Source organism: Schistocerca americana, chromosome 1 (genome assembly GCF_021461395.2).
Source record: "Schistocerca americana isolate TAMUIC-IGC-003095 chromosome 1, iqSchAmer2.1, whole genome shotgun sequence".
Taxonomy (NCBI): Eukaryota; Metazoa; Arthropoda; class Insecta; order Orthoptera; family Acrididae; genus Schistocerca; species Schistocerca americana.
Window position 1 is genome coordinate 664,579,706 of NC_060119.1, and position 20,985 is coordinate 664,600,690.

Here is a 20,985-nt window from a genome sequence, read left to right on the forward strand (position 1 = left end):
ATCCAGCATCTCTAAAATCGTCTCCATGGGAGAATAGTAGCCTGCATTGCTGCGAAAGGTGGATATACACTGTACTAGTGCCGACATTGTGCATGCTCTGTTGCCTGTGTCTATGTGCCTGTGGTTCTGTCAGTGTGATCATGTGATGTATCTGACCCCAGGAATGTGTCAATAAAGTTTCCCCTTCCTGGGACAATGAATTCACGGTGTTCTTATTTCAATTTCCAGGAGAGAGTGTGTGTGTGTGTGTGTGTGTGTGTGTGTGTGTGTGTGTGTGTGTGTATATATATATATATATTAATGAGAGAATAAATATTTGGGTTAAGATTGATGGTGTTTTGACTAAGTATATAAAAGTGCAAGGAGATGTGACTATATTATCATCTTCAACTTTTATAGTCCTGTCTTCCTCAGTTGCGTGTAATATTAACGGTATATTAATAATTTTTACTTATGGACCGTCTGACAGCAGCTGAATAAAACACAATTTTAGTGCCATACGCGTTTCGCCTTTATTTTCTGCAAGGCATCATCAGTGGCAGGTTGCGTGGACAATTTCCTACATATTACGCTCCTGTTGCATTTTATTATCATCCTTAACAAACGAACCATCCTTATCTATCCCGTGAAATTTTTTTTTTTTAAATAAATAAAAACACTAATCAGTGACTGAAGCATCTTTTTCTACTGTGGGTTGCAGGGGTTCCGACCCCTGGGGAGGTGGGTTGGTTTTCTATATGGCTGTGTGCGCCGCCATATTGGCAGATGACCTTGAACGGTACTTAGCCTCAGCACGAGGCGCCTGGTGGATCGCGATTCAGTTTTAACTAAGTGCGATCCGCTGCGAAAAATAATTTCCGGTCCGCCACAGCAAAGATGATGTGACTTACCAAATGAAAGCGCTGGCAGGTCGAAAGACACACAAACAAACACAAACATACACACAAAATTCAAGCTTTCGCAACAAACTGTTGCCTCATCAGGAAAGAGGGAAGGAGAGGGAAAGACGGAAGGATGTGGGTTTTAAGGGAGAGGGTAAGAGTCATTCCAATCCCGGGAGCGGAAAGACTTACCCTAAGGTAAGTGTATACCCGTCCTTTTTTCCCCCTAAGGTAAGTCTTTCTGCTCCCGGGATTGGAATGACTCCTTACCCTCTCCCTTAAAACCCACATCCTTCCGTCTTTCCCTCTCCTTCCCTCTTTCCTGATGAGGCAACAGTTTGTTGCGAAAGCTTGAATTTTGTGTGTATGTTTGTGTTTGTTTGTGTGTCTATCGACGTGCCAGCGATATATATACATATATATACACATACACACACACACACACACACACACACACACACGTTCCACATCTTCTACTAAACCGCTGGACTGATTTTAACCAAATTTGGTACACATATCTACATCTGCACAGATACTCCATAAGTCACTGTACAGTGTGTGGCAGAGGGCATCTGTACACTCTGCCACGTGCCTGCACATAGACTAATGGAACAATGACTGTCTGTATGCCTCCATACAGCTTCAAATGGCAGTTCTTTAAGTTTTGTCAATAGTGTTCCTCAAAAAGAACATCACCTACCCTCCAGGGACTCCCATTTGAGTTCCTGAAGCAAACCCATAACACTTACATGTTGTTGGAACCTACTGGTAACAAATATAGCAGCCCACCTCTGAACCGTTTTTATATCTTCCTTTAATATGACTTGGTACAGGTCCCAAACATTTGACAAGTACTCAAGAATAGGTTGCACCTGTATTCTATTTTGTGGTCTCCTTTACAGATGAACCACACTTTCCTAAAATTCTCACAATAAGCCGAAGTCGACCATTTACCTTCCCTAGCACAGTCCTCACATGCTCTTTCTATTTCATATCGCTTTGCAACATTATGCCCACATATTTAAACAGTGTGACTGTGTCAACTGGGACACTACTAATGTTACATCCTAACATTACAGATTTGTTTTTCTTACTCATCCGCATTAATTTATATTTTTCTGCATTTGGAGCTAACTGCTATTCATCACACCAACTAGAAATTTTACCTAAGTCATCTAGTATCCTCCTACAGTCTTTCAACTTTGACATCTTACCGTACACCAAAGCATCAGCAGCAAACAACTGCAGATTGCTGCCCACCCCATATGCCAAATTACTTGCATTCCTGATGATACCCTTGTCTCTGATGAACACTTGCCATTGAGGACAACATACTGGGTTCTATAACTTTGAAGGTCTCTGAGCCACTTCACACATCTGTGAATCTATTCCATATACTCATACCTACATTAACAGTCTGCATGGGGCACCGTGTCTAATGCTTTCCGGAAATCTAGAAATATGGAATATGTCTGTTGCCCTTCATCCATAGATCACAGTATATCGTGCGAGAAAAGGGCAATCTGAGTTTCGCTCGAGCTATGCTATCTAAAACCTCTCTCATTAGTGGACACAAGATTCTCAGATTCAAGAAAATTTATTATATTTGAACTGAGAATATGTTCAACAGCCTTGTCACAATGGTAACACTGGTTCCCATCAGATCTTTGAAGTTAAGTGCTGTTGGGCTGGGCTCACTTTTGGACGGGTGACCATCCAGTCTGCCGAGTGCTGTTGGTAAGCGGGGTGTGTTCAATTCTTGTGAGGCAAATGAGGAGCTACTTGACTGAGAAGTAGTGACTCTGATCTCATAAATTGACATATGGCCAAGAGAGTGTTGTGTTGACCACATGCTCCTCCATATCCACATCCAGTGATGCCTGTGGCCTGAGGATGGCACAGCGGCTGATCGGTACTGTTGGGCCTTCATGGCCGGTTCAGGTGGAGTTTAGTTTAGTTTTTGAGAATATGTTAAATGATTCTGCAGCAAATCGAATATAGTGATATTGGTCTGTAATTTTGGGGGTCCGTTCTTTCACTCCTCTTATGCACACAACTTACCTGTGCTTTTTTCCAATCACTTGGGACTTGGTGCTAGGTGAGAAATTCATGATAAATGCAAGCTAAATATGGGCCAAGTACTATAAGAGTACACTTTGTAAAACTGAAGTCCATCCAGACCTGGTGACTTATTTGCTTTCAAACTTTCCAGTGTTTCTCTATGCCAAGGATGCTTATTACTATGTTGTCCATATGACAGTATATTTGTATGATTTTCCTGTGAATAATTTCCTGAGTGCAAAATTTAAAACTTCATATTTCGTTTTGCTTTCTTCAACCGCCATACCAGACTGGTCAACTAGGGACTGGATGAAAGCCCTGGACCCACTTAGTGATTTAACATAGGACCAGAATTTTCTCGAGATCTCCACCATATCTTTTGCTCAGGTATGGCAGGTGCAATAGCCTCTGCCTCCTCAGCATTTTCCGAATTTCATTATTAAAATATGGTGGGTCTTTTTCGTCCTTAAACCACTTACTGGGCACATAACGTTCTGGACTACACTTTTACAATCTGCTTAAACTTTGCCGATCATTCATCTGCTTAAACTTTGCCCATAATTCCTCTATGTTCATCTTCCTGGAACTAAGTGGTATTAGTTCACTGTCTGAATAAGTGAAATGCTAACCACTGCTTATCTGCTTTCTCTAGCAGAAATGCTCTCCTTGCATATTTGATTGATTTATTAGCTTTTGTAACCATAGTTGCTACAATGACATCATGATTGCTAATCCCCATTTCAACACTGACATCATTGACATAGTCCAATCTATTTGTAATTACAACGTCTGAGATACTTCCATTGTGTGTGCGCTGCCAAACTAGCTGCTCAAGACAGTTGTCAGAAAACATGTTCAAAAATACTTAGCAAGACTGTCTGTCTGAACCCCATGCAATGAATCCACAGATATCCCAGTCTATATCCAGTAAGTTAAAGTCACCTCCAACTAGTATTGCATGGTCTGGGTGTTTACACACTCCTGACTGTAGGCTCTTTGAATGACTCTAGAACTGTCACAGCAGAATTGGGTGGCCAGTAAAAACATCCAACAACTAATCTGGTTTCACCTACACCTGTTGTTATATGTGACCAGATAACTCCAGTGTCATACACAACTTCAACCTCAATAGAGACAATATTTTTGTCAACTGCAATGAACACTCCCCCTCCTATCACCTCTAATCTGTCTTTCTGGTATACATTCCACGACTCCTTAAATATCTCAGAGCTTTGGGTTTCAGCCAGCTCTCAGCCTCAAGAGTAATTTGAGTACGAAAACCTCCCTGGAAGTCAGTAAATTCAGGAACTTTGTTATGAATACTTTGACAATTTACTGATAAAATTTTGACAAACAGTGTCTTTACTCTGAATGCAGTATGACTTCCCTTGTTGTGTAATGAATGGTAAGTGTTCACCAGATACTTCAAACTACCGCCCAGCCTAAAAAGCCCTTATGCACTCTACCAGTACTCTGTTACCCAAGTAGCTACTTCCTTTATGTATTGCATGCCTAATCTATCAAGAGGAGTCCTACGAATTCCCACCCGATAACACAGGTCTAGAAATCTGCATTCAAGACCATCACAGAGTCAACAAAACCTTTGGTTGAGACCCTCCACTCTGTTCCAAACCAGAGGACCCTGATCAACTCTCAGAACAATTCTGCAAATTGTGAGCTCTGCTTGCACCCCATCTGTAAGGCCAGTAGCCTTCACCACCTGCACCAGCCGCCTGTATGAACTGACGATGGGCTCAGAAACCATGTGACAGATGTCGTTGGTGGCGACGTGAGCCACAAAATGCAGATAACTGTACCCTGCACACTCGATAGTCACAGGTAGGGTCACCACGTATACGGTTCTGGGTATAACAACCACCAGTGTCAGCTAGTACAAAATTGCAAAATTTTACCCGTGTGCTACAATATTATGAAAATAAACTGTGTTTCACTACGTCATGATAGTCACAACTTAATGCAGTATTAACTTTACCTAATGAGCTAAGATAAAGTATGTTGTTTGTGTGTTTCTGCTTTTTTTTTACCCTTGTAAGTCAAAAAACTATAGGTGACGGTAAAAAAAAGCGAATACACAAAGACATTTAGTATGAAAGTGTATAAAAAGATTTGGGTCTCCAGATGTGATGTCTCCAATACACTTTTTTTTCTTTCCATGTTTGTTATTTAGGAACCGTGATGCATCTCATGCAGAAGCATTTCTAGCCCTAGAAATAACTTTCAAATGTTTCATAAAAGAAATACAATTAACCATGATTAAAATGAATTTGTGATGTAGCTTCAATGAAGACAGAAAATTGTTTACACAAAATCACAACTACTAAACATTTACACAAAATTAAACTACAGTGACTGACCTATGTGAATTTTGTTAGGTATTTCGTGATTAAGGTTGCAGTATTGTAGCAATTTTAATAAAATATGTATTTACACATGAAAATGTGTGTCTAATCTCAGAATAAATATTGATTTTTGATGATTTTAATAAGTTTAATTTGTTTTTGTTGTTTTGAATAAACACCTAACATTATGTTTTCACCATAGAGAGATAGCCATATGACGAAGTATCTAAAAGATAACCTTATGATGTAGGTTACCTTTCTAGAGTTAATAATACAAAAATCACTTTTCTCCATACGAGGGTTGGAACTTAAATAGTGGCAACTATTTATTCACACCCGATACAAAGAGTTACATGTTTGCACCTGTTACTGTCCTTCAAGGTCATCACCAGTGTTGTGTAGAACCCATTGCCAGCGATGTGGAAGGCGTAGTATACCGTTAGCAGAGCCTGTTCTGCTGATGGTGTGAATGGAGCGGTCTACTGCCTGTCGAATCTCTGGAACAGTTCTGAAGTGAATGTCACAAAGTGGTTCCTTCATCTTCAGAATCAAATCAAAGCCACAAGGACTTAAATCCGGAGAGTATGGTGGATTGTACAGTACGTCCCAGTCCCATCGACCGAACAGAGCAGCCACAGCTTGCGGTGTATGCGCCCGCACACTGTCCTGCAAAATGATGGGTGGGTTGCGCATAAAGTGACACTGCTTCTTTCGCAAAGCTGGTCTCAGGTGATGCTCCAAAAACGAACAGTAATACTTTGCACTGACGGTCGGCTGTGGTGGAACGTAATGCATTAGGATAACACCATCAAAGTCACACATGAGAATCACCATAACTTCAGACCACTCCACTTGCACCATCAACAGAACAGGCTCTGCCAACGTTATACTACGTCTTTTATATCACTGGCAATGGGTTCTACACAAAGCTGGTGACTACTTTGAAGGACAGTAACAGGTGTAAACATGTAATTCTTTCGTATTGGTTGTGACTAAATAGTTGCCACTATTTACGTTACAAACCCTGTGCATTCAATTATCCGGAGTTTTGATTATCTGAACGACTTAAGACACCAATTAGTCTGGTTAATTGTGTCTTCACTGATGCCATGAACACTGAAACACACGAATAACTACTGCATCAAGCAAGATGTTTCAGTTCAGTACTTCATTGCTACTAGCTCTATTCACAACACTTTTCGCAGACAGTATCACATCTGCCACTGATGTTGGGGATGGAGGAGGAGGAGGAGGAGGAGGAGGAGGAGGAGGAGGACAGAGTGGGGGATGGAGGAGGAGGAGGAGGAGGAGGAGGAGGAGGAGGAGGACAGAGAATGGGTGATGGAGGAGGAGGAGGAGGAGGAGGAGGACAGAGAATGGGTGATGGAGGAGGAGGAGGAGGAGGAGGAGGAGGAGGAGGAGGAGGAGGTGGACAGAGAATGGGTGATGGAGGAGGAGGAGGAGGAGGAGGAGGGGGGAGGAAGTGGAGGTGGACAGAATGGGGGATGGAGGAGGAGGAGGAGGAGGAGGAGGAGGAGGAGGAGGTGGACAGAGAGTGGGGGATGGAGGAGGAGGAGATGGTGCACAGAGAGTGGGGGATGGAGAAGGAGGAGGTGGTGCACACAGAGTGGGGGATGGAGGAGGAGGAGGTGGCGCACACAGAGTGGGGGTGGAGGAGGAGGAGGAGGTGGTGCACACAGAGTGGGGGTGGAGGAGGAGGAGGAGGTGGTGCACACAGAGTGGGGGTGGAGGAGGAGGAGGAGGTGGTGCACACAGAGTAGGGGTGGAGGAGGAGGAGGTGGTGTACACAGAGTGGGGGTGGAGGAGGTGGTGCACACAGAGTGCGGGATGGAGGAGGAGGATGTGGAGTGCACAGAATGTGGGATGGAGGAGGAGGAAGTGGAGCACACAGAGTTGGGGATGGAGAAGGAGGAGGAGGTGGACAGAGAGTGGGGGATGGAGGAATGGAGGAGGTGGACAGAGAGTGGGGGATGAAGGAGGAGGAGGTGGACAGAGAGTGGGGGATGGAGGAGGAGGAGGTGGACAGAGAGTGGGGGATGGAGAAGGAGGAAGTGGACAGAGAGAGGAGGCAGTGGAGGTGGACAGAGAGAGGAGGCAGTGGAGGTGGACAGAGAGAGGAGGCAGTGGAGGTGGACAGAGAGAGGAGGCAGTGGAGGTGGACAGAGAGAGGAGGCAGTGGAGGTGGACAGAGAGAGGAGGCAGTGGAGGTGGACAGAGAGAGGAGGCAGTGGAGGTGGACAGAGAGAGGAGGCAGTGGAGGTGGACAGATAAAGGAGGCAGTGGAGGCGGACACACAGATGGGGCAGTGGAGGCGGACACACAGATGGGGCAGTGGAGGCGGACACATAGAGGGGGCAGTGGAGGCGGACACACAGATGGGGCAGTGGAGGCGGACACATAGAGGGGGCAGTGGAGGCGGACACACAGATGGGGCAGTGGAGGCGGACACACAGATGGGGCAGTGGAGGCGGACACATAGAGGGGGCAGTGGAGGCGGACACATAGAGGGGGCAGTGGAGGCGGACACATAGAGGGGGCAGTGGAGGCGGACACATAGGTGGCAGTGGAGGTGGACGGATAGAGGTGGCAGTGGAGGTGGACAGATAGAGGAGGCAGTGGAGATGGACAGAGAGAAGGGCTGGTGTAGATGGACAGTGACGGGGGATGGAGATGGCCTAATAGAAGATTGGAAAAAATATGTACCCCAGCAATGTTGGGTACTCAGCTAGTATGAGGTAACTGGATGGATAAAAAATCTACTCACCAAGCGGCTGCAGGAGCAAACATACATAGAAGTTAAGAAAACACACAAGCTTTCGGAGCCAGAGCCATTGGTTCCTTCTGGCAGGAGGAATGAAGGGGTAGAAAGAGGGATGAAGGGAAAAAATTGACAAGGTTTAGGAAATGGGCAGAGAGATGGAAATGCCATCCAGAGCCCTGGTTCGAGGGAGACTGACTGTTTTTCCTTCTCATTATGTCTGGTTAGTCTCCCCTGACCCAGGGTTCTCTAGCCAACTTTTCCATAACTCACCCCATTTTCTAAATCTTGCTAGTCTTTTTCCTTCATTCCTCTTCCTTTGCCTTCAACCTCCCATCAGAAGAAGGAACCACTAGCTCTGATAGCTTGCACAATTCTTTATCTATTACACCTGTTTTCTCCTGCTGCCACTTGGTGAGTAGTAAATATAATGAATATTTCTGCTGCAGATTTAGATACAAAATTTCTTGAATATATTTATGAACTAGGCGATAAGACAGAAAAAAATTCACTAGAAGAAGCTGAAACAAAATGTAATTCTGATTTTTTTCCCTTTTGTAATAAAAGTAGGAAGTATCTATTTGTTCATGAAATATCAAACTTAGTAAGACTAAAGGTTTCAATTTACAGGCCAATACAATTAATAAAATGGCTTATTTATGTTTTATAAAATAATATTAACTGGATTTTTCTTCACTGCTTGATAGAACATAACAACATTAAATACACACATCAAAAGAAGTTTTGCATCACGTCAGTTCTGAGAGTTCCAGAAACTGTACAGAAAATTGGAATAGAGATCAACATAAACATCATTTCTGCCCCTTTCGTTGCTCATGAAAACCACACATTGCACGTTGTACCACCACACAGCGAGACCTTCAGAGGTGGTGGTCCAAATTGCTGTACACACCGGTACCTCTAATATCCAGTAGCACGTCCTCTTGCATTGATTCATGCCGGTATTCATCGTGGCATACTCTCCACGATTTCATCAAGGCACTGTTGGTCTAGGTTGTCCCACTCCTCAACGGCGATTTGGTGTAGATCCCTCAGAGTGGCTGGTGGGTCATGTCGTCCATAAACAGCCCTTTTCAATCTATCCCAGATATGTTTGATAGGGTTCATGTCTGGAGAACATGCTGGCCACTCTAGTCGAGCGATGTCATTATCCTGAAGGAAGTCAGTCACAAGATGCGCACGAGGGGAGTGTAAATTGTCATCCATGAAGGTGAATATCTCGTCAATATGCTGCCGATATGGTTGCACTGTTGGTCGGAGGATGGCTTTCATGTATTGTACAGCCTTTACAGTGCCTTCAATGACCACCAGTGGCAAACGTCGGCCCCACAAAATGCCACCCTAAAACAGCAGGGAACCACCTTGCTGCACTTGCAGGACAGTGTGTCTAAGGCATTCAGCTTGACCAGGTTGCCTCCAAACATGTCTCCAACGATTGTTTGGTTGAAGGCATATGCGAGACTCACAGGTGAAGATAATGTGATGCCAATCCTGAGTGGTCCATTTCGGCACGTTGTTGGGCCCATCTGTGCTACGTTGCATGGTGTCATGGTTGCAAAGATGGACCTCACCATGGACATTGGGAGTGAACTTGTGCATCATGCAGTCTATTGCGCACAGGTCCTGTCGCTGCACGAAAAGCATTATTCAACATGGTGGCATTCCTCTGAGCCATAACCTGTAGGTGTAGGGGTGTGTGTGTGTGTGTGTGTGTGTGTGTGTGTGTGTGTGTGTGTGTGTGTGTATTCTTAAGCAACCAAACTGATAAGGTCATACTTACACACTAATTAAACTAACTTATGGAAAGAACAACACACACACCCATGCCCGAGGGACGACTCGAACCTCCAGCTGGAGAGGCCGTAATCTGTAGGTAGCCATCATCCACTGCAGTAGTACCCCCTGGGTGGCCTGAGCGAGGCATGTCATCGACAGTTCCTGTCTCTGTATCTCTTCCATGTACGAACATGCTTTGGTTCACTCCGAGAGGCCTGGACACTTCCCTTGTTGAGAGCCCTTCCTGGCACAAAGTAACAATCCTGATATGTGGACTTGACTGTCTAGGCATGATTGAACTATGGACAACACAAGCTGTGTACTTCCTTCCTGGTGGAATGACTGGAACTGATCGGCTGTCGGACCCCTCCGTGTAACAGGCGCTGTGCATACGTGGTTGTTTACATCTTTGGGCAGGTTCAGTGACATCTCTAAACAGTCAAAGAGACTGTGTCTGACATACAATATCCACAGTCAATGTCTATCTTCAGGAGTTCTGGGAACTGGGGTGATGCAAAACATTTTTGATGTGTCTAGGAAACACTTTTCCAATATTTTCATTAAGTATATTACTAAAAAGTGATTTCCCACCATTTACATTATCCTGTCATCTCCACCAGTTTGTAAGTACCCTGAAAAGTACAAAAGAGGGGCTTCACACTGTATAACAACACAGTATTGTTTATTTAAAGAACTCATCAAAACATTCAATCCATCACAATCTTGACAATCAACATTCCAAATATTTCCTACTAAGAATAAGTACCACAGTGTTATGCAATGTTTTGTGTGGTAACAACCTTGTTGAACTATTGATTGCTTTCTATGTTTTATTCTCTGCTATTGTACACATGGTTGTCAGCTATTGCTACAGTTCAAGTTAATAGTGAAGAGATAAAAAGGTATCTAACTGCATTTTCAACAGTGAATATCAAGAGACAAGAGAAATGATTGCTTTACATTTGCACTCAGTAGTAAGTGTAAAATGATTTACTCTGTACGAAAGCATTGATGATCATAGGTTTGTATGCCTAAACACTCAGCAGATAGCTGCAGTTAAACTCTGACTTTTGACAGCATATCAAGTATCTATGCCTCTCTAAGTCTGCACATTATTTATTCACTTAAGTTACCAAGGGTAAATATAGTCTACCTTGCTGTTACTCTTGATCTTAATCTTACAAGTCACATATAAAAATCTTATTTGAAATGCTGCACATCTTTCACATTGTAAAAAACTGAATTTTATTTAACGGATTTACATGACCATACCTTGGTTTAGACAGTGTCTCATTCATTTTGTCTATAATGCGCGACTTTGCTTCCGTGGCTGCTTGGACAGCTTCCATTACAATCTTCAGAGGAAGGCCTGGTATCTTGATGTCTGCCTGTAGTGCTGTCACACCTTTTCTAGTCCCAGCCAACTTAAAATCCATGTCTCCCATATAATCTTCAATGCCCTATAAAAAGGTAAAATAGATATGGGCATAATAGATAAAACGACAATAAAAGCAATGGTGTTTACATCCTGCTATTTAGATTAAATCATTTATGACAATCTTGCAAAAGCGCCATCACACAGAGTTGTATGATAAACTTTAATGGGACACGGCCGGTTTCATGGCCTATAGTCACATCCATACACAATACTTTTAATCATTAAAGTATTACATACACCTAAAGGTATATGCCATGGGACAGATCATGTCACATTAAAAATTATCATATAGCTGTGTGCAGTGTTCTTTTTGCAGGATGTATTATTACCACAGCTGTGGATGACTGGAGCACAGAGTTGTTTGTAATTTATGACAGTGTGTGGTTAAAATAGTAGAACACAAGACAAATTTCAAATCAAACTTTCCTATGTAACAGTTAGTCACCATATCACTGACATAACAGGAAATGAGCATAAGACTTCTATGAAAAAGTGAGGGGCATTTGTGGCCCTTTCATTGATTTTAGCAGACATTTGGAGCATTGTGCTGCTTGTTATTTTTGTCTGCAATTTTGATATTAGTTTTTACATAGTGAAGATGCTGATCGATACAACAACAGGTGAAGGTATACAATAAAATGATTGATTTGGTCTGTGTTTGTATCAGCTAAGATAATTTAGGTGCACAGTATCAGACATAAATAGTATTTTGCACAAAGATGCTGAAAATCAGGAATTTATACCAGCAGTTGCCTGCGTAATAATTTGGTAATGTCACAGTTTCAGTCAGCTTTAGTTTCACCATTCTGAATAGTGATGGCCTTCAGTAGAGGAAAACTTTGGCAAAACTCATACTTTTTAACAGACAGACAACAGATAAATTTGCAAGCTTAAAAGAAGAAAAAAATGAAAGAACAAAGCAAACTTGTTGAAACATGTTCGACTGCAGTTTTCATAGCACCAAAGAAACTGGTATAGGCATGCGTATTCAAATACAGAGATATGTAAACAGGTAGAATATGGTGCTGCAGTCGGCAATGCCTATGTAAGACGACAAGTGTCTCGTGCAATTGTTAGATAGGTTACTGCTGCTACAATGGAAGGTTTTCAAAATTTAAGTGAGTTTGAATGTGGCGTTATAGTTGGCGCATGAGCGATAGGACACAGAACCTCCAAGGTAGTGATGAAGTGGGGATTTTTCTATACGAGAATTTCACGAGTGTGCCGTGACTATCAGGAACCCGAGTGTACCGTGACTATCAGGAATCCAGTAAAACATCAAACCTCCGACATCGCTGCGGCCGGAGAAAGATCCTGCACAAAGGGGACCAACAATGACTGAGAAGAATTGTTCAACGTGACAGAAGTGCAATCCTTCCACACATTGCTGTAGATTTCAATGCTGGGCCATCAACAAGTGTAAACGTGTGAACCATTACAAAACGTTATTGATATTGGCTTTTCGAGCCAAAGGCCCACTCAGGTATCCTTGATGACTTCTTCTTCTTCTTCTTCTTCTTCTTCTTCTTCTTCTTCGGCACTACAGCCCTTGGTGGGCCTTGGTCTCCTCAACAACCTTCCTCCATATCTCTCTGTTCTCAGCTTTTTTCTTCCATCCACGGATCCCCATCTTAGCAAGGTCAGCCAGCACATTGTCCATCCATCTAGGTCTTGGTCTACCCTTCCTTCTGGTGGAATATATTCTGGCATTCATTATTATTTTGGGCATCCTGTCCTAACCAACATATTCTTTGAGATTTGATGAATTTCACTATATGTTTCCCTTGTATAAGCTCCTGTATTTCATGGTTTGTCTCACTCTCCAACCTTCTGCCTCTCTCACAGGCCCATAGATTTTTCGTAAGATTTTTCTTTCAGATGCCCTTGGACTGTTACTGTCTGCCTCTGTCACTGTCCACACTTCTGATCCATGTGGGGCAACAGGTCACATAAATGAATAGTATACAGTCAGTTTAATCGTTGTTGTAATTAGAGAGTTCTTGAATGTCTTAAGGTTTGCATAATAGGCCTTGTTTTCTGCTTGTATCCTTCCTTTAATACATTTTCTCATACTATTATCATTGGTTAGGAGAACACCTAAACAATGGAAGCATCTAACAGCTTTGAAGCATTTATCAGAGATCTTCAGGACCTGTGATGTTCTTCTAGCTTCAGTATAGGACTTAACCATATATGTTGTCTTGCTTCCATTTACAGTAAGTCCAAATCTTGTTCCTTCTGCTTCCATTTGTCCATATATTTCTTTAAGTGATATTACATCCCTTGCCATGGTGGAAATATCATCTACATATGCACATATCTGGCTGGACTTCATCATTATTGCTTCTCTTTTATCTACTTTTTGTACGATACCATGCAGTGCTAAGTTAAACACTGCTGCAGAGAGGCCATCACCTTGTTTCACTCCATCCTCAAGTCAAACTGCCTGGTCATTCTGTTATTCACATTTACTTTTGTATTCTTTATTGTTAGCTCGATTGATCTTATCAGTTTATCACAGATGTCCAATTCTTTCAGCCCTTTACACAATGCTGGTCTATTAATACTATCAAAAGCTTGTTCAAAGTCAATGAACAGGAAGTGGAGATCTATATCATATTCATAAAATTTTTCCGTTATTTGTCTAACAACAAACAACTGGTCCGATGTACCTCTGTTTGATCGGAATCCACATTCTAACAACATACAACTGGTCCGATGTACCTCTGTTTGATCGGAATCCACATAGGTATTCTCCGAGTATCTTTTCAGTGCACTTCTGTATTCTTTCATTCAGCACTCCAGAGAAAATCTTATATATCATATTCAGTAGGGTTATGCCTCTATAGTTTTCACAATTGAGCTTTTCTCCTTTCTCATATATTGGGCATATTATTCCAGTATTCCACTCCTCCGGCATGCTTTCATTTACCCATATGTTCTTTATTAGTGTAAATATTTCATGTCCTAGAGGTTGCCCCCCTGATTTTATTAGTTATGACATGATCCCATCTTCACCAGGTGCACGGTTATTTTTTAGTTTATTTATCACTGTTTCCACTTCCAGCATTGTTGGGTTTTGTGCCTCAACCCTTTCAATTTTTCTTGCCTCTGTGTTCTCTTCCTGCCAAACAATATGGTCATGTAAGTACACACTTACTTCCTGTTCTGTGATGAAACAAAGGCTCACTATATGTTACAACAGGTTATTTTTTCAGTTTATCTATCTCGCCAAGCGATCCCGCGCAGTGTGTGCAGTGTGTTATTTCCATTTCAGATGACAATGAATTTCAATTACTTGATTGAAGACATCATCAACCTATGCTGCATCAATGTTATGAAGGTGGTATTGCTTTGACCATGCTCTGCACACTAAATGCTGACAAACTGTAAAGACTGGAGCAGCACTGTCATAGTTGCCCAGCAGCCTTGTCTGGTTCTTTTATGGCTTAGGAGAGAGAAGCACTGCTATTTCTTAGGAGAGAGGAGCACTGCCATTTCAGAAGCAATAGCAGACTGAGTTTGTATAAATGCTACTCATTTTAGAAAAGCAGCTTTCAATCATCACCAGCAGCCAGCCAGCTGCAAGGGGAAGAATATACCAGGCTAAGAAATGGATCTTCAAAGCTGCCACCAACAGATGCTGTCTCCACTGGCTACGGGCCTGTTGTCCATACGAGGTCTGAATGCTGCTGACTTGGACCTTCCAGCCAGTGTGACACCTCCTGGCTAACTTCCATCTGCCACTGGTTGCCTACCTTTGGGAAACACAATTCGTACCTGAGTTATGTAGCTGCCCAGTCACCACTGACTGTGATTTTACTGTTCTTCATCGCCCTATGCGACCAAATTCTGTAGCTAATCAATGCCCTATGTAGGCACATGTCACCTTTGTGAGCTGCTGGCATATGTGTTGGGGTTCTCAGTTTAATTTTGCATGCTCCAATGCATCTTGCACTGAGCTGTTTATTGACACCAACAGCGCAGCTGCCTACTGTGGCTGCCACATACCTCCCTGCTTCGTGGCCTGGGTCAGTGCAACACTGCAAGAGAGCTGACCACACCACTTGCTCACAATGCAATACCACCATTGGCTGAGACATGAGACCACTTGCTGACCCAAGCACACTTCACTTTTTGAGTCTGGCCTGTGTCTTGGGGTGCTGTGTCACCTAGCACCACTGCAACTGGTGTCTTGCAGTGTGGAATAAAAGATTATCTGTAATGATAGGACATTGGGCATACACTTTGCACCTACCCATCACACTGCTGCAGCCATACCCGGGGTGTGAAAGCAGGCCTTCCTGACTACTAGCAGCCCAGCTCTTCCATCCACCATAGAGGTCATTCACCCCTGGCACTTACAAATCGTTTGCAGCATCAAGACACAGCAGGGTGACTGTGTCCCCCCCCCCCCCCCCCCCCCCCCTCCTACCCCTGCTAGTGTTATGGAGAATTAGTGGGTCTTCCATCAGACGTTTAATTTTGTTCTCATATGTGAAGCATGGCAAGTAAACTCTGATAACATTCTGAGGGCGTGTGAAAATGTAAGTTAGTTCGCGCCTGCAGAGGGAAAGGTGCAATTATCACTTGTAGTTATTTTTGAAAGTGAGAACCATGAGCAGCCACTCAGATGGAAAACTTGACTTAGAACAAGGAATGTTAACATAGTGTTATGTTCAAGAGTCCTTCTGATCATTTGATTTTGGGTCCCCTGTTGTTCTGTTTTGTTATATTTATTACACAGAGGTTTCACAGTATTGTAGTTGAAAACACCAGATGTTACTCTTGAGAAACATTGTGATCTTGGGCAGTTAAGATGGTTCCAATGAGAGAAGGTATTTCAGACATGTTTAAGCAGCTGAAGGCTATGAGAGAAACAGGCATAGTTTAGCTTACCTTCTTCCCCAGTAGTTCAACTACTGCTGTCTGAGTTAAACCTGTTGACTGTTTACAGATAAGAGATAAGAAAGGCGGAAAAGTGGACCAGTTGCAAGGACAAGATTGTTGACCCACACATAAATTATGATGGCCACCTGGGAATGTTAAACTGCAGGCATCTGGGAATGCTAAATAAGAGGGGGGCTTGCACGAAAGCAGACAGTCAGGGGAAAGACATTAATATTGGGAATTTACCGGATGCAGAAGGTAGTAAAATTGTGGATGTTAATAATAATAATAATGTGGAATTATCAGCTATAATATCTTGTGAGATTCAGAGTCTGAATTGGCTGTAGTGGCAGATGATGTAAAACTGTGGGTTACTCGGATGAGTGTGTGAATAGCAATATTGGTGATTTAAACTTAGGTGCAGTAGTATCTATCACACTGGTAGTTAATGGGTGTTGTGCACACATCATGGAGGCTGGGTCAGGCGTTATCACGGGTGGGCATATACAGGAAAGTACATGTGCCAATGACTTTTTGTGCAGTGCAGGGTGCAGTTGTTCAGGGTGTATACATGGGCAACGAAAAAAAATTCCCGGATTTTTCCCGGATTTCCCGGTTAAAAATACACTTTCTCCCAGATGAAAACACATTTTTTTCGTGTTAAGTAACAGTATACTTTTCCTCAAAACTGTAAAACTTATCAATCCTTTAAATGGTTGTGGTTTTATACACCGGCGTAGAATTTCCCGGCACTTTAGACAACGAAACTCAAGGGAAAAAACACATTTTAGAAAGATGTCTGATGTGCAGCAACATGTACACTGCATATTTTCATATTACGAAAGTATAAATTTGAATTCCACCAAACACCGCATGTTACTTTCCGAAGGATTGAAATCGAGATTGTGATGCGCTTTTGTAAGCCAGTTGTAGCTCATGTCAAGTGATCTCGTCAGCCGATGACAGCGGATATTCGGATCATGGGACACGTGATGTAGCCAGCCAATAGCAACATCACTGTAAAGTAGCACGCGCACACAAATTGGAAAAGGTAATGGTTTAAATTAATATACATATATACATAGACTTGCTACAAGAAAAGAAAAGCTTTCACGTTTAATATTGGTCACTAAGATTAATAAGCTGCAAGAGAATCTAAGCTTTAACACATAATGATCATTTTTGCGCGTGTTACACTTTAAAGATACATCACAAAAATGTGCCAGTAAATTTTTTAACAACGACATAAATGTCTGATCATCTGAGCTCGAAAATATTCTAAATGGTCGCCCTCAAAGATTTGATTTTTGAATGAGAGTCAAATGCTCTGTGATTTAAGAAATTCATCAGACATTTTCGCGCACAGAGTTCATCTTGCATAAAAGGAAATTTACTTTGAAAGTAATGCTTTCCAAACAACTATTCGCAATATTTTCCCACGAGCTGTTAGAAATAGAATTGTTTCAGCAGTTGCCAGAGCACGCCAAATAACAGGTGTCGCAGCGCTTGCGCAGCTATGACGACACAGGAAGCCCGTATGTTCGTACGTGTAAAACATTAAAAGATCTTACATTACGTCATAAAAGAAACAAGACATTAGAGGACACTCCAAGAGTATGGGAATTTTGTGAACTACACTAAAATGCATCATTCTGCTTAAAATGCACATTTGTATGTCCAGATTCAGATGTAAATTTTCTCGGAGTACCTGTACTGTATTATCTCATGTTTAGTTCTTTATTAAGGCATAATGCCATATGTACTAGAAGATGAAAACGTGAACTTGAAATGCAGCGAACAGTTGAAACTAACGAATAGTGTGGAATTAAACACTTAGTTTCCAATAAATTGACTGCCTCAGCAGAAAAGATTAGTAAAAGTCAAATTTCTTTAACAAACTGACAAAAATAACTTCATTGTTCTGCAAGGCGATTAACGCTTGACTGTCAGAAAGGTGGAAACAAAATAAAATCTGAAACTAATTACATATTTTAGCCTTCCATAATTATGTGAGTGTATTTTAATTCACTTGATAGCTCCTGGCCACAAAAATCCATTTTGTTTTCATTTGAAGTGAGAGCAATAAACGAAGAGGAAACAGCAAAATTACTTAACATAAACACGGGTCACGTGGAGACTATCACCTCTCACTACAATTCAAACTGTTCTGTAAATCAGGTCCGGATCTAGGATATTTCTGAACCAGGGCGATATTAGGTAATGGCGCTCCCCCCTCCCTTGAGCATTTGAGGTAGGAAGCCAAAAATTTAAAAATCGACTTTTCAAAAATATCTTCATTTTGTAGCACACATCTTTCTGAAGAGTCTTATACACAAAACATATATATTTGAGGGAATGTAAGACATGTTATTCGGTCTTAAGTGTGGCAAAGTGCAGTGCCACGCCTCTCCACACAGCATTCTTCCATCGCACGTCTCTTGTATTTTGCTCTGTGGAATTTAAACAAGTAATATTTTGTAATGGAATGGGTGCCATCAAACTATATTCACGCCAGTGGACATTAAAATGTCCTGTGGTGCCTCTCCTGCTCCCAGTCGGCCAGTTTGACATCCTGCTCCTCTTTATTGACATCCTGCTCCTCTTTTAAAAAAATCTCGGAATTAATACTGGTTGGGATTATTTGTAACAGGCAGAACAAGAACTCTTCAGAAAATTTGCAGTCTTTATTGTCTATTAGCTAATAACTTGCTGATTTGTGTGACATAAAATTAAATACAGGATACATAAAAGGAGTAGTCAAGCAAGACAGTACACGTTTCTACAATCGTTAAGTCCTAGTTTCTTTTCTCTCTAATCTTGCTACAGCTTTATATGGCATACTTTCCTTTCTGGGAAAGAATCTACTACCTCATCAAAGTTCGTCAACGGTTTGCTACATGAAAAAACGAAATGCCGTCTAATACTAGAAAAGCTGTTATTACAAACTGTACCCAAGACTGGTGTGGTTTCTCGATCTGATTATGTGTATTTTGTCACTGCTATATAAAACGAAATAGGCCTGCCCAATATTGCAGCAGTTGTTACACACACCAAATAAACGTGACTGTTTTGGCACAAATGGTCATTTGTATAACACGACAGAATACTATTCACGAAGTACCAATATCAAATGCCTATTAGACCTACTACAAGCAAAAAGTTTTGTTTTAGGAAATAGTTTCACATTTCATTCATACTCTCTAGCTTCTGAAGCATGAGATCGAAAAGTAGTAGTACTAAATTTTTAAATAAATTTTGAGTCGTCATATTCTACAGTAATTTGTGAGAGTCCCCGTTTCTTCTCCTTCCTCATTATAACAAACAATCTTATCACTAATTCTGTAACTATTCCTGCCAGTGTCAAAACTTATTCTCTGGTTAATTTTGTCACCGGTTTAGTTATCTGGTTGGGTGTTATTACGTGATCGTATAACGCGTTTTCCACGCTACTCCCAGAATAGAATTTTAGCGGCTGCTAGCCGGGGACTGTATAACTGGCCCTTAGCAGTGTAGCGGTCTGGCCAAAAATTTTCTGTCAAAATTTCATTTTCTTGGACACACGGAGGAGACAATATGCAATCTTTGTTGCCTGTTATTCCTGTTAGTCGTTTTTCTTTCCCCCCCCCCCACTCTGGTAGTCTGAATCTATGGAATTCACTAGCAGTTATAACAACGCTGATCATTTGCAAACCCAGTCAACCACATAAACAGCGACTGGCATTCATCCGTTCGGCTTTATTCCGCTCAGCTTGTATAGACCCGTCCCCACTTGTCTGCAGGAAAGTTTATTTCTAGATGTGACGGGGATTCCCCTGGCACAGACATCATGTACACTATGCATGCATTCAAAAATCAACTTACGATTCTTTCAGAAATCGATTTAGAATTTGTTCGAAAATGTTCAAAAACCAACAGGGATGCGTTTGAAATCATATGAGAAATCAATAGACCAACGTGTGTTGGGTGCTAGGGGCTTTGTGAAACAAGGTCTTTTTCCTCAATAACATCACTTTGGTGCACCCCCCCCCCCCCCCCCCCCCCCATCCTCAAATACAAGCCTTGAATGCATAACAAACTGCTAGATACAATTACTCATTTTTCAATATACTACTTTTCATATGTAACAAAGTATTGAATCTATATAATGGAAGGAAACATTCCACGTGGGAAAAAAAAAAAAAAAAAAATATATATATATATATATATATATATATATATATATATATATATATATATATATATATATATAAAGTATTGAATCTTTTTGACATGACAGGAAGGATTTTTTGTACACGGACAATTGGTTCTACTAGTCTTCCATATGCTCATCAATATGGGGGAAAAAAATAAACTCATCTAGTGAAAAACATTTCTGTATTCTGTTCCAATTGTGTGTTCCTTTTTTCACATACAGCTATCTCAAAATAAACAGGGACCATCTTCCTTACAATTAAATGAAAGGCAATTATTTATACAAGCCCACAGAATACCATACCAGTATGTCTGTAAGGATGCGGTAATCCTCCATGTGCTTTGTATCATTCTTGGGGTATCTACTAAACAGACCAATGGCCACACCAGCGGCTGGTGCACTAATATTCACACCAGCATCCATTAAAGCCAGGCTTCCTGCACACACTGATGCCATTGAAGAGGATCCTAAATAATAAATACAATTAATTACTTCTTATTCTCAACAAAATAACAGTACAACTAACAACATATTAAGAAGATTTAACATTTATGTCTTCACCCTCAGTAATTAACCTGCCAAAATAA

At 41.7% G+C, this 20,985-nt stretch overlaps 1 protein-coding gene across 1 annotated transcript in view; it reads right to left on the minus strand.

Annotated features, from left to right (window-relative positions):
- The window catches only part of LOC124608423 (polyribonucleotide nucleotidyltransferase 1, mitochondrial), a 142,776-nt gene that overhangs the window by 35,284 nt on the left and 86,507 nt on the right, over positions 1-20,985 (minus strand). The window contains exons 5-6 of the mRNA XM_047139984.1: positions 20,702-20,865; positions 11,151-11,338 (exon numbers count right to left, since the gene is read on the minus strand). Of these exons, the coding sequence (XP_046995940.1) occupies positions 11,151-11,338; positions 20,702-20,865 (352 nt within the window). The remainder of the gene's footprint in view (positions 1-11,150; positions 11,339-20,701; positions 20,866-20,985) is intronic.